The sequence below is a fragment of the Pan paniscus genome, chromosome 6 (genome assembly GCF_029289425.2).
Source record: "Pan paniscus chromosome 6, NHGRI_mPanPan1-v2.0_pri, whole genome shotgun sequence".
In the NCBI taxonomy this organism is placed as follows: Eukaryota; Metazoa; Chordata; class Mammalia; order Primates; family Hominidae; genus Pan; species Pan paniscus.
The window spans coordinates 167216032-167230023 of record NC_073255.2 but is presented as its reverse complement, the minus strand read 5'-3'; the positions used below and the strand labels follow the sequence as shown (position 1 = coordinate 167230023).

General features: G+C 39.3%; 1 protein-coding gene across 3 annotated transcripts in view; it reads left to right on the top strand.

The window, feature by feature from the left end:
* Nucleotides 1–13632, top strand: part of CEP41 (centrosomal protein 41) — a 44632-nt gene extending 31000 nt beyond the window's left edge. For 2 of the 3 annotated variants that reach the window (XM_003813474.5, XM_055114875.2), the window contains 6 exons: nt 5466–5610; nt 7375–7526; nt 8220–8287; nt 9347–9461; nt 9914–10129; nt 11147–13632. In XM_003813474.5, the coding sequence (XP_003813522.1) occupies nt 5466–5610; nt 7375–7526; nt 8220–8287; nt 9347–9461; nt 9914–10129; nt 11147–11295 (845 nt within the window). In that variant the 3' untranslated portion in view covers nt 11296–13632. The remainder of the gene's footprint in view (nt 1–5465; nt 5611–7374; nt 7527–8219; nt 8288–9346; nt 9462–9913; nt 10130–11146) is intronic. The other variant, XM_003813475.5, reaches the window with a different exon arrangement.
* Nucleotides 13633–13992: the final 360 nt, after the last annotated feature.

The following is a 13992-nucleotide window of genomic DNA, read 5'->3' as shown; positions in this document are numbered from 1 at the left end:
TGTAATCCCAGCTACTCAGGAGGCTGAGGCAGGAGAATCGCTTGAATCCAGGAGGCGGAGGTTGCAGTGAGCTGAGACTGCACCATTGCACTCCAGCCTGGGCAACACAGCGAGACTCTGTCTCACAAAAAAAAAAAAGAAAAAGGAAGAAGACCGAGGTAGGCTTCCTCAAGGCACTGGAACTGGGCCTTGAAGTGGGGTAGAATCTCAACAGGTACAAGTTAAAGATGAGGCTGTTGCAGGCTGAGGAGCAGCCTGTGAAAGGCATGGAGAGGACAGCACACCAGGCATGTTTGGGGAATCGAGTCATCCAGTCTGGCTGTGGTCTAAGGGACGAGTAGGCTCTGGGTAGGAGATAAGGCTAGAAAGACAGGTAGGCTCCATTTCTCCTTTCTTAAATACCAAGTTGAAAATAAAACCTCCTAGTTGTACTCTCATGAAAAGAATACAGAGAGTTAAGGTCTTTATTTTATCCTGAAGTACCCAGCAATCAGTGTGTGGCTGTTTATTGAAGAGGAATGTGTTTTGTTAAGGTTGATGTAGGTCAGGAATTTGACTTCTGATTTCAAGACAAGTTTCTCAGGAAGTCTGAACACTGGGTTTGTGCAACTCAACTGTCATTTCCCTGGACTGTTTTTTGTTAGGGAGGATAAAGAGAATCTGAAAACGACAGGAATTTATCTTTGACAGATGCCTCTCACAAAGCAGAGAAATAAGAGCTCCTTGTAGCAGAGATAATTGAGTCTCCTCATACAAGTACTCCAATTTTAACTGGGTTATATAAGCACCTAGATTTGGTCCTTTAATTCATTGTTGAGATTACAGCACCAGAACATATGGGCACATGCAATTTTCTCTTCTGAGATAAATTTGCACAGCAAAGTAGGCTCTTGTAAAGTAGGACACCATAATGTGTGAGTAATATTAGTGTTTTTCTAGTGCTCTACACAGATAATAACTCACTCAGGAGTGCCTGGGGAACAGATTGTATCTGTATGCATATTGGCTATCTTTGAAGGGATAAATAAAAATCTCCTTTTATAATGTTTATCGCTTTTTCCTAACTTAAAAGTGTATTTCTACTAAGTTAGGAAACCGTAAAAAGTATATAAAGAAGAAAAATAACTAATAATCACTGTTTATGTTTTGGTCCGTTTTCCTCCTCTCTAACCCCTCACCCCAATTAAATCTATATTCTTTGTATATAATTTTGTATTGTGCTGTTTTCAATTATCGCATTTTCACTTTCCCATGTCACTAAATAGGCTTCAAAAGCATGACTGTAAAGATTGTGTTGTCATCTAATATCTGTCCTTTGGATATACCGTAATTTAATTATTCTCTTGTTGGGCATTATAGTTTTTTCTGATTTTTCACCTTTATAAAATAATGCTGCAGTGTATATATGTAAATGTTTGTATGATTCTGATTATTCCCTGAAGATAAATTGCTGCAGAGGGTCAAAGGGTGGAACCATTTTAGACACCCAGTGCTGATTGCCACATTCTCTCCAGCATGGTTCTACCTGTTTGCATTCCCACCAAGAGTGAATGAGAAGACCTGTTTTTCCTCATCCTAGCCAAAGCTGAATAATTATCATTTCTGTAAATATTTTCCAGTTCAATAGATGAAAAATAGTATCTAACAGTTTTTTATTTATTTGATAGTAAGATTATGCTCTGTGTGTGTGTTTACTAGTCATAAATACATATTTCTTCTTTTAAGGAGTTTATGTGCTCTTTTTCCTTTCTTTCTAATAGGATGTTCATCGTTTTCTTATTGGTTTGTGAGAGTTCTGAATAATTATGATATCTTTGTACAACGGAGAACAATATTAACTTGACAATGGATGAGAAAAAATCTTGATTAGTTGGAACAATTTCCAGGCTATATTAAGTAAAAATAAAACAACAATAAAACAAAAACCCAAAGTATAAAATAATATGAATAGAATTCTCCTGGATTTGTAAAAGGGGGAAGAAGTAAAATATATGCAAGCACATGTAAATGTTTTATTTCTGGAATGAGACATAAATAAGTGAAGGTGTTTAATATACTGATACTTCCCTTGGGGAAGGAGGCAGGAGGGCCTGCATGTCTTCGGTGGGGGAAAGACTTCCTTTCCATGTTAACAATTTAATCTTACTTGCATTTTTACCTCGTGCACATGATCCTATTGCATTTTTACTCTTTTCACATTATATTAAAGAGCTAGTTAATTTTTTAAATCTATAAATTAAGTATATTAACCTTCTTAATTCATATGTGTTACAGATCTTTTTCCTAATTTGTTATTCACCTTTTAATTTTTTTGTGTTGGTTTTTGATATATATGAGGTTGAATTTTTACATAATCAAATCTATTAGCCTGTACTATTGTTTTCTTTTATTGCTTTAGACTCATAAAATTCAGTGTTGGTAAATTATTTACCTACATTTTGTAACCATCTATTGGCTTGTTTGTTTGCATTTAAACCATCTGTTACGTATTTTGATATATGACACGAGGTGATTATCTGAATTAGATTTTTCCAGATAGTTGAGAAATATTCCTAGCACCATATACTCAGTAGTTCTCCCTTTACCCACTGATTTGTGATATGGATGTATTGACTTTTTATTTATATTCTTTTCCATGTTTTCTATTATATTCCATTGTTCTGGTTGTAGTGCTGTACTATTTTGATCATTTACCTTTTTAACATATGTTACTGTTTGATAAGGCAGGTCTCCAAATCACCCCTAATTATGTATGTTTATACATATATTTTCCTATTTCCTCATACATATCAAAAACCAACACATCAAAAACCCATGGGTATATATTGCTTCCAGAATATTTAAGTCTTGTGAAACTGAATAGGAAAAAAGGATCTGAGTGTGTGTGTGTGTGTGTGTGTGTGTGTGTGTGTGTGTGTTTACTCTTGTTTTTTTTTAAATCCTTTTAAGTTTTAAAAAAATCCCTTTGGAATTAGTATTAAGAACAAAAGTTAAATTTGGGAGGGATTAACATTTTAGTTTTACTTGCCCAATCAGGAACATGCAGAGTGTGTCACTCTCTTCATTGAGGTCTTCTTTAAGGCCTCTAAGTAAAATTTTTGTAAGTCCTATAAAGGATTTATACATTTTTATAGGTTATTTACATTTGGTTTAGGATCATTTCTTGGAGAGTATATATATATATATTTTTTATATACTTTTTTTTATTATACTTTAAGTTCTAGGGTACATGTACACAATGTGCAGGTTTGTTACATATGTATACATGTGCCATCTTGGTGTGCTGCACCCATTAACCTGTCATTTACATTAGGTATATCTCCTAATGCTTTCCCTCCCCCGTTCCCCCACAGGAGAGTATATTTTATAGCTGCAGTTGTTACTGTATATGAGATTTTTTTTCCTGTTATTTTTTAATTGGTGTATAGGACAAATATTTTAGCATTTCTTTTATCTAACCACATATTTATTGCAGTTATTCTCATATTATTCTCTTAAAATTTCTAGGTACGTTATCATATCATATGCAAAATAAATTTAATATCCTCTTTAATAATTAGACTTGTTATTTTTATTTTTGTTTATTTATTTTTTTGAGATGGAGTCCTGCTCTGTTGCCCAGGCTGCAGTGCAGTGGCACGATCTCAGCTCACTGCAACCTCCACCTCCCAGGTTCAAGTGATTCTCCTGCCTCAGCCTCCTGAGTAGCTGGGATTACAGTTGCCTGCCACCACACCTGGCTAATTTTTATATTTTTAGTAGAGATGGGGTTTCGCCATGTTGGCCAGGCTGGTCTCGAACTCCTGACCTCAAGTGATCCACCCGCCTCAGCCTCCCAAAGTGCTGGGATTACAGGTGTGAGCCACCATGCCCGCCCTGTTATTATTATTTTTTTAAAAACTTTATTGTATTGGTTAGAACAGCAAATTCTCAAACGTTTTGTTCTCTTCCTCCACTCTATTAAAAATTATTGAAGATCCCAAAGAGCTTTGGTTTATGTGCTTTATGTCTATTAATATTTAGTGTATTAAAAATTTAAACTGGGAACTGAAACAGTATTTATTATTTCACTTAAAAATAACCATACTAAACCCATTACAAACATACATAACATGTTTTTATGAAAAATAGCATTATTTCCAAAACAAAATTTTGCTGAGAACGTCGTTGTTTTACATATTTTGTAAATCTCTTTAGTGTCTGGTTTAATGAAAGGATTGCTGATTTTCCTCTCTGCTTCTGCGGTGTCTGTCGTGATGTGCTGTTTGTGTTAAAGTGTGTGAAGAAAATCCAGCTCACACAAACCTGTAGGTGGAAAAGGGAGAAATATTTTAATAGCCCTTTCAGATAAAACTTGACAACTGCTAGTTTCTTAAGGATTAGCTGTAATGTAGAATCTGAAATCATATCAATGAATCTTTCATACTGTTAGATTAAAATCAGGCACTTTCAGTGTAACTGTCTTATACTTTGAATCTTTTACCCGTGCATGATTGTATAGCATCATGCACTGGCCATTTAGAGAATATTGGTTCACTGAGTTATGAAGATCTTCCCAAAGGTTAATACATTTTATTATACAACTGTCAAAAAAACACATATATTATTCTCACTATCTATCTTACCAAAAAGGTCTGTAAGCATGGGTAAGCAGCTCCCCATACTTCGGTTCCTGATGGCAAATATAGTTTCCAAAATTCTGAGTTTGGCTTAAAATATAATCATTGGCAACAATGCCATCAGTAGTGTTCCCTGAAATAACAAACAGGCTTATTTAGTTCACTTTTGAGAAAATGTCTGCCAAATATACAAGTCTAACTAACCATAGTTTTTCTGTCAGTTTTTCTTCCAAGCAAAAATGGTGTGCATAGCAAAAGTTACTGGTTCAGCCTGCAACTCAGCAATCACACTAATACTTTTCCTTGAGATAACCCTGGTAATTTGGTATGTAGCAAATGTGATGTATGTGGACTCCTCACTTCATCACACAGAACATTAAAAAAAGCATGTACTTACTTCAAGGTGAGATTTAATAAGAATAGTAACTGTTACTGCTTTAACAGGGACCTTCTTTTAGTGTGACTGCCATACTTATTTACTGTGAATGCATGCGTGATGGTGAATAATACAATGATTGCTAATAAAGCTTGGTGCCACAGCCCTGATTCTTACTAAGGTGCTAGCAGCTTTATCCACCATTTCTTTTGTACCATCAGTGCAAATATAAACACAGTAAAAAAGACAAGTAACATCTTATGAAAATAGTTTTTACCTTGCAGATCCCCTGAAAGGGCCTTGGGGATGTTTGGGGTCCACTACACTTTGGGAACTTGTACGTTAGCACTTCCACAACAATTTAATAATGATGATAAGATTTCCTTTTCTTGACTTAATGTCAGTGGAACTAATAAGTAAATACAAATCCTGAGGTTCAATCTAATTATTTCTTCATTTGTAAATATTAGACAATGATTCTGCAGCTTCAGACCCTGATGCTGAAACCACTGCCAGGACCAATGGGAAAGGAAATCCAGGTGAGCAGTCGCCGAGCCCTGAGCAGTTCATAAACAACGCAGGAGCAGGGGACTCCAGCCGCTCAACTCTTCAGAGGTACTCGAAGCTGATTCATATTTTCACTGCATTTTGCCTTTATATTAATCTAGAGGCCAATTTCAGGGATCTTTTTTTTTTTCTTGCCTTAGAAACAGAACTGGCAGGAGTAAAGTCTCACATTTTAATCCCAGCCTTCTACTTTATCTTTATATAAATGCTACCTCCTGAATCTTTTTCACTGCATTCTTACTGAGTTAACGTGAGAATATATTAATAGGAGAGTTTAATTTTCATTTCTCGTTCCATTCTTCTCCCTCCTACATGTAAGTTTGTTATGAGGAATTAGCTTTACAAATACTATCTTTTGATTCAGAGAGTATGATTTTTCCCCCTTTTCCAACTGCTGCAGCTTATAATACCCTGTCCGGAAGTGACAGTGCCACACATAGTGCTCTGATACTGAGTAGGTGCAAAGGAAAAAGCAGTACTTGGTGTTTATTCTAAAGCTGAATGTGGCTGTTCCTTCTTTTTATTTTATTTTTCTGCTCCTTCTTCTAAGGCATGGGCCTCCTTATTCCAAGGATTGCATGGACTTTAGTCCGTGTAGTACTTTCTCACTAATATTAACTGTTGATTATAGGGCAGTACTGATTTTCAGCAGATATCCATCCCTTTGACTGATAAAATAGTTCTGGAGAAATTAGTTCTACCAGAGAAAGAATTGCTATCATCATCCCACCATTATTATTATTCTTTTAGCTTTATATTATTATAGTTACTTTTGTGAGAGGACTCTAACATTGCACTCAAGAAGAGATAGGCCAACAGGACTTCCACTGAGGATGCAGTTTCTTATCAAACAGATGTTCTTCTCCTTTGGTTCAACAAAATATGCACTATATAGCATAGAGTTATAGTGTTTATTGGATTTAAATGCAGAATTTGATTTGCTGTTATGGGAAAGGAGCTATGCTACATACTAATCTGTGATTTAGCATATGAGTCTTAATATTTCCTAAGAAAGTAACCATCTTCTTATTCCAGTAAGGATATTTCACTGCTTGCCATTTTGTTCATAACACCTAGTCTTGTTATTACTTTGATTCATGTTTTTACCACATTTTCCCTATAATATTAAGATGGTGACCAGTTTTAGTGATTGAATGACCTTAGAATTAGAACTGTTAGTGGTAGTGGTTAGCTTCCTCATTTTAATCCCAGCTCTTCCTCTGCCTCATTCTATGAATGCCACCAAATCTAAAGCCTCGTCAACCTCAATGTTGTAACCTACAAAACTGGAATAAGTACAGAGAGCTATGTAAGTATTAAGACTCAATACCATAGCAGATATGTCACTGACTACGTATATGAAATATATAAAGCATTATTGTTACTTTTTATTACTTACACGTAGAAAGAAATGTCTTTCCTTTTTCCTGTCCTACCAACCATATTCTTCCCTCTTTCGCTCTACTGGATTCACAGTTCCCCTCTTTCTCCCTCTTATGCTGCCCTTGTGGCTAGAGGCAGCATGTGCCCTTCAGTCCCTACCCCCTCAGCCATGTAATGCACTGACACGCATTGTCTGAAGGTGAGTGTGGACATGTGGGTCTCCTCTGTGGGGTCCAGTGTAGTAGAAGAGAAAACCACAGGATCCTGCATTCAGAGGCAGAACTGAGACACCACGTCCATTTTCCTTTCCCTTTGAAGCGTCCTTTGAAAAGACATTGAGCACTCACCTCACTATTCTGAAGAGACACGTTCGACCTTTAAGCCACCAACCTCTGACTAGTTTCTGCTGACCTACTTTTTCACTTGCAGTGTCATCAGTGGTGTTGGGGAACTGGATCTAGACAAAGGGCCAGTGAAGAAAGCAGAGCCCCATACCAAAGACAAACCTTATCCTGACTGCCCCTTCCTGCTGCTAGATGTGCGTGATAGAGATTCTTACCAGCAGTGCCACATTGTTGGAGGTAAGAGAGAGAAGGCTTTAAAGTGCCTCACTCTCAAGAACAGAGAGCCTGCTCTTGAGTCTAGGCAGGCTGGAACCACAGCCCATGGTAGACAGTTGAGGAAACCGTATGTTAGCTGGATCCATTATGGAATCCTATAGGGTTGGCTCCACCATAAAATACTCTGAGAGGCTGCTGATTTTCACAGATGGCTGTCAGAAGCAGGGAAGTGAAGCTTCATGCTTCGTTCATAGTGCTCTTTCTTTTCTTTCACAGAAGTGTTTAGGTTTATGGCTTGTTGATTTTTTTTTTTTTTTTTGTCAATACCTTGCTCTGTTGCCAAGACTGAAGTGTAGTGGCGCGATCACAGCTCACTGCAGCCTTGCCTTCCTGGGCTCAAGTGATCCTCCTACCTCAGCCTCTCGAGTACCTGGGACTACAGGCATATGCCACAACACCCGGCTAATGTTTTTGTATTTTTTATAGAGATGAGGCCTCACCATGTTGCCCGGGCTGGTCTCAAACTCCTGGACTCAAGCGGTCCACCCACCTTGGCCTCCCAAAGTGCTGGGATTACAGGTGTTAGCCACCATGCCCAGCAGCTCATGGATTTTGAAGATGTATTTAACTCTTAGATTTTAAACCAGCTGGGAATTGAGGCCAAGTTGTATTAAGAGAAAAACAGACTTCCTAAACTTTTTCTTCTCTTTGCAGCTTACAGTTACCCAATTGCAACTCTGTCTAGAACAATGAACCCTTATTCAAATGATATTCTTGAATATGTATCCTTTGTTGCATTTTAAGGAATTGGGTGGTATGAGGATTGTAAGAATCAAAGTTATCATGAACCACGCTCCTGATAAGAATGCTGTGAAGGACCTTTGATATTATTTGGCTGAGCATATTTTAGAATTTGGATTCCTAGCTATTGCCAAGAATCCTGACTCTTTAGGCGGATGCTTTCAAACCGTCTTGCCCTGGGCCAAAAAACACTAGGTTAAGAGTTAAGATCCATTGAGAGTTAGTCCTAAGAGAGTTTTTTTCGTCCCAGAAAACTTTCCATAGCAGAACTTAGGGTTTTTTTCTATTTTAATTTTTTCCTTTAAAATTTTAATTTTTTCATTGATAAAAATTATACAAGCAGAAAATAATTTAAATACCAAAAATTATTAAAAGGAAAATTGAAATATCTTATAATCACACAGTTGAGCAGTGGCTTCTATTACATTATTAGTATATTTTATTCCAGACTGTCTTCTGTGCGTTTGTTTTTTTTTAACAAAGTTGAAACCTTACTATATATGTAATTTAGTATCCTGCTTTTTTTCAGTTCATATTCCGATGTATTTCCCCATGCTGATGCAAGCCTTCTGTAAACCACATTTTTGATGCTGTGTAATATCTTCAGATTTACTATGATTTACTAAAATATTCCTTTATTTTGGACTTTTTAGATGGCTCCCACATTTTTACTGTCATAAATAGGCTTCAGTGGACACATTAGGCATAGAAGTTGTTCTATTTCTTCATCTGTAAAATGGGGATTGTAATATTTACTTTCCAGGGTCGTAGGGATAAGAGAGCTAAAGGATGTAAAGTCCGGAACTAGTGCTGTCTTTTAGATCATGGTAACATCAGTTTGCAAAAGAAACGAATACCAGCTTGTGTGGTTTCCATCATGGGAAACCATCCAGTCCCTGCTGGTGTGACGGTAGGAATGGGCTTGTCCATCGTTCCCGGGAACTCAGACAGGTGGACCTGACCTTTTATTCCTTGGGGGTTTCTCGTAGTCTTGGGACATCAGCCCAGTGCCTTGGAACCTTAACTCATCTGACTCTTAGAAAAATGCCCATGGCAAGATCATCATTCTGTATGACGATGATGAAAGGCTGGCCAGTCAGGCGGCCACCACCATGTGCGAGCGTGGATTTGAAAACCTCTTCATGCTTTCCGGAGGTGAGCAAGGTGATACTCTGCTTGGGACTTCAAAGGCTGATCATCCTTCAGTCCCACCTGCATCCCCTTTTCTCTCTTGGTGCTCAGAATTCAGTGTTCTGGAAAGAGAAAAGGCCATGCTGGCTGAAAGGAGTCAGGAGTTATGTGAAACTTCCCTTAGCTTCATCAGCACATGTTTTTAATTCCTGATGTTGCTTCAGGGCTCTGTCACAAAGCCCTAATGCTGAAGACTCGAGCAAAAGGATTTCTTGTGGAATTCTCAGAATCCCATGTAACAACACATATTTTCTGGTATAATTTGCTTAATGATGAAATAGTTAAGAAAGATTTCATGTCCTTGTGTTGGCCTCAACTTGATGACCAGAGATTAGAAGACATGCAGGCTTCTTTCCAGGTTTTGGCCTGGCCTTGCCATATTAATGCAGCTTTTTCTGATGATTTTCCAAACCTAGGTCTAAAAGTCTTAGCTCAGAAATTTCCGGAAGGACTGATTACTGGTTCCCTGCCAGCATCTTGCCAGCAGGCCCTTCCTCCTGGGTCTGCCCGGAAACGATCCAGCCCCAAAGGGCCACCCCTACCAGCTGAGAATAAATGGAGATTTACCCCAGAAGACTTAAAAAAGATAGAATATTATCTGGAAGAGGAGCAAGGGCCTGCAGATCATCCTAGTAAGATCTTTTGACCTTTAAAGATAATGTTTGGTTTGCAGCTTTGAATATCACCTCATCATATGAAAACCTTCATCTCTTATATTTAGATTCTTAAAATACTAGGGAGGTATGTTACAGGTGCTGGGGAGGGGAGGCAGTGGAGGTGACCCCAGATAGTGGCAAGAATTACGCATTGAAGAGAGACTTTATCAAAACATAGCGACTTTTTTTTTTTTTTTTTTTTTTTGAGACAGAGTCTTGCTCTGTCACCCAGGCTGGAATGCAATATGCAATGGGATGATCTTGGCTCACTGCAACCTCTGTCTACCCGGTTCAAGTGATTCTCCCACATCAGCCTCCCGAGTAGGTGGGATTACAGGTGCCTGCCACCACGCCAGGCTAATTTTTTTTGTATTTTAAGTAGAGACAGGGTTTCACCATGTTGGCCAGGCTGGCCTTGAACTTCTGGCCACAAGTGATCCACCCACCTTAGCCTTCCAAAGTGCTAGGATTACAGGCATGAGCCACCACGCCCAGGCAAAAATGTAGAGACTTCATCAAAAAGTATATCCCAGGTAAAATTGAGGAGTTAAGCATCAGACCTTCAGATTCCTTCTTGGAAAGTTTTCGATTCCTTCTGCAGCTTTTGCTTCTCCACTCTGAGAGCCTCCGTGGTTTGTCTTCCTACCTTAGTTTCACCGTACTGCTTTCTCTTTTCTTTCCCCAAATCACTCCTCGTCTGCATCCTCTCTACCAAGGAAGTAGTGGAGGACAGACTAGGTTTGTTGGGGATGATGGAGAGGAAGGGAAAAAAAACCTATCTGGGTTTCCCTTCATTTCTGTCCCCCTCCCCACCTTCAGGCTGATCTCAAGGATGAGGAGTAGGTCATCGTTGGCCTAAAGTAGATACTGCATAGGACTTCATTAGCTTAAAAGTGGTTGTAGGCTAGGACTTCATTAGCTTAAAACTGTACTTGGCAGATTGTCCCTGGAATCATTCTTGCAGCTCTGTTCCTTCTTTCTTGCTCCCTTCAGGCCGACTGAACCAAGTTAACTCCTCCGGAAGAGAGTCCAAGGTGCCTGGTGCCCGAAGCGCTCAGAATCTGCCAGGTGGTGGCCCCGCCAGCCACTCAAACCCCCGCTCCCTCAGCAGTGGCCACCTGCAAGGCAAACCCTGGAAGTAAAGACTTTGTCTCACTTAGGCAAATAAATGTTTTTCCTCTTTTCAGAACCCCTGAGCATTTCCCAAGTTGGGTCATTTCCAGAAACTTCTGCAGAGGAAAAACCATGACATACGTATGGGATAGGCCCTCTTCCCTCTCCGTGTCTCCAGTTCCTCTCCCCTCGGGAAGGATTTTGACAGGTGACCATAAAAACCAGAGGTGTGACAGGCTCTAGTCTCCTCCCTGTTGTTTACAGCATATTTAAGTCTTGTGAAACTGTATAGGAAAAAAGTATCTACGTTTTTAAGTTTTTTTTTTTTTTTTTCCAATAAGGTCCAGCTTGTTGGGTCTCTCTTTGTTGTTTTGTAAATATTTCAGTCACATCTGCCTGCGTGCCTGTCCCACCCGCCTTTTCGTTCACTGTTCTTGACTTCATGAAGGCTTCTCTGGGCAGTCTTGGTGTGAGAAGCTGTTTCCAAGGGTGCAGATGAGCCTTAGGTTCCAGCCGCCTGCAGACCCACCCCAGCAGGCTCACTCAGCAAGGAGCTCTCTGCCCAGCATATTGCAGGCCCTGTTTTGAGTATGGAAGCCAGTGCCTGTGTACTCACTGAAATTGAAGATGAGGAGAGTAGCTGTACACTCACTGAATGCTCCCCCTTATTAGATATTTTCCTGGAGCCAGAAAGGTGTGCATGTGGGTGTCTTCACACCAGGGAGGAGGGCCTCTCATGGGAAAGCCCTGGCCACCACACCGGCCTGTGTCCCTTGAAGCCCACCAAAGCGGCCCTCACTTGTGGTCAGTATATCAGTTATGACTCCCATTGCCCAGCTTCAGTCCATCCATGTTAGATGGACAGAAATTATGGCCAGTTGAAAATACCAGCTTCAGTTGGACAACTGTGGACACACAAGGTGAAGAGGACTCCGAAGTCCTTTGTCAGGGCTGACAACCTCGTAAGCCCTTGCTTAGAAATACAGTATTAGTCTAATTGAGTAATTAGTGCAATTTCCTGCTTACTTTTCATTCTCATGACTGAACTGTGATTAGGAAGTTGTGATTATAGATTCTGGTTTTGGCCGGAATTTTGAATCAGCATTAATTGAATTGCTAAATGACTGACATTCATTCCATTTAATTGGGGGAACAAAAGGCCTCAGGTAAGGATGAGGAACTCTGAAATCAGATGGAAAAGAGCGGTGTTAATTTTTATGGTCTGTGATCGTAGCTGTGATAAGGGACTGAGGAATAAATTGTGCTCTTTGTCATGGCAACCAGCTTCTGAAAAGCCAACTGAAAATTGCCTGTCCTGCTGGTAACTGCTACGGGGTAAGATTTGCCTTAACAGTACTATTTTCTCGCCACCAAAAAAAAAAAAAAAAAAAAATGCACCACAGTATTTCTAGCATGGGGGCTGTGTTTGTATGAGAAATAAACGTAATAAATATCTCATAGAGACATATGGAAAAATAACTTTCAGATTCAGCCCAGTTCTGTTTTAGAGTGTGTTTATTCTTCTCTACTTGATTTCCAAAGTGCAACATTTTCCGATGCTTTAGAAATCAAACAAACCAGGGACATTGTTCAGATGTCAAGCCATGCCCAATTTTCCACAAGATTCAAGAATCTTGTATAAAATTCAGCCAACGTACACATAGCTTTAATGAGGAGCCTGTCATGTTTCCCCATAAATTTATTGCCTGAGAACTTAGTTCAGCCTTTGCTAATGCCAAAATGCTCTGGCTTTGTATTTTCTTTACAGCATAGATAGAAAAATGCACATTTTTCCACACTCAGCTTTCCCCTAGCATGGACAAGATTTTCAGCCATTTTTGCCACATATACATTTTTAAGGAAAAAATATTTTTCTCTGTAACAAAGTTCTGGTTACACCGTTTTAAAGGTGACTTGTCAGGAGTTGAGACTTCCCTGCCGGATTCTATTTTGAAAGTAAATGGTCTTCCCTCCTTGTTCCGATTCTGCGTTCCCATCGTCAGACAACTTTGAAGTATTAGAAACCACTGTATATATGTGGAAAGCAAGGTCAGCCAGACCTGTTAGAATTGGTGTGCACTCACCTGAGAGATCTGGCAGGTTGAATATATTTATGTGTATTTCTCCACAGTGCTTGCTTTGCCCTGTTGGTAAGGATTTTAAATAACCATGCTCAAAAGAGCTGTTCTAATCTGCGTTTTGCATGTTAAGTGTTAATATCAAACATTCTTTACGTGCTCGAGGTATTGCTTTTAACATTCTACTTTGCCAGTTTCTTCATTAGATTAATTGACATGTATTATTTAAATGACCAGTGATGCTTTGTGCAATTATGAATGTTGAAGATTAAAGTACATAGTTACTAATTTGTCATTTGCTATTAATATGCTGAAAACTGCCAACTTCTCTCTTCTTTTCTGTCGAGATGATTTGGGGGAGCCACAGGAGACTGGTGTGATTTTTGCTGCATCTCCTAGGAAAGCATTTTTTAAAAAAAAATAAATGAATCAGGAAATCAGTCCAATTAGGGCAGGGGGCCTCAGCTCTCCAGTCAGAAAGCCTGGATTTCTTTTCCTGCTCAGGCTGGGACTGAAGCCACCTTCAACAACTGGATCATGGCTTCCTGCCAGCGTCTCAGGGGTTGACTAGCTGCCCTTGTCTGGGGCTTGTGAACCCTGAGACGGAAGGTGCTTCATCGATGTACAACTATAGCACCCTGAACAGCA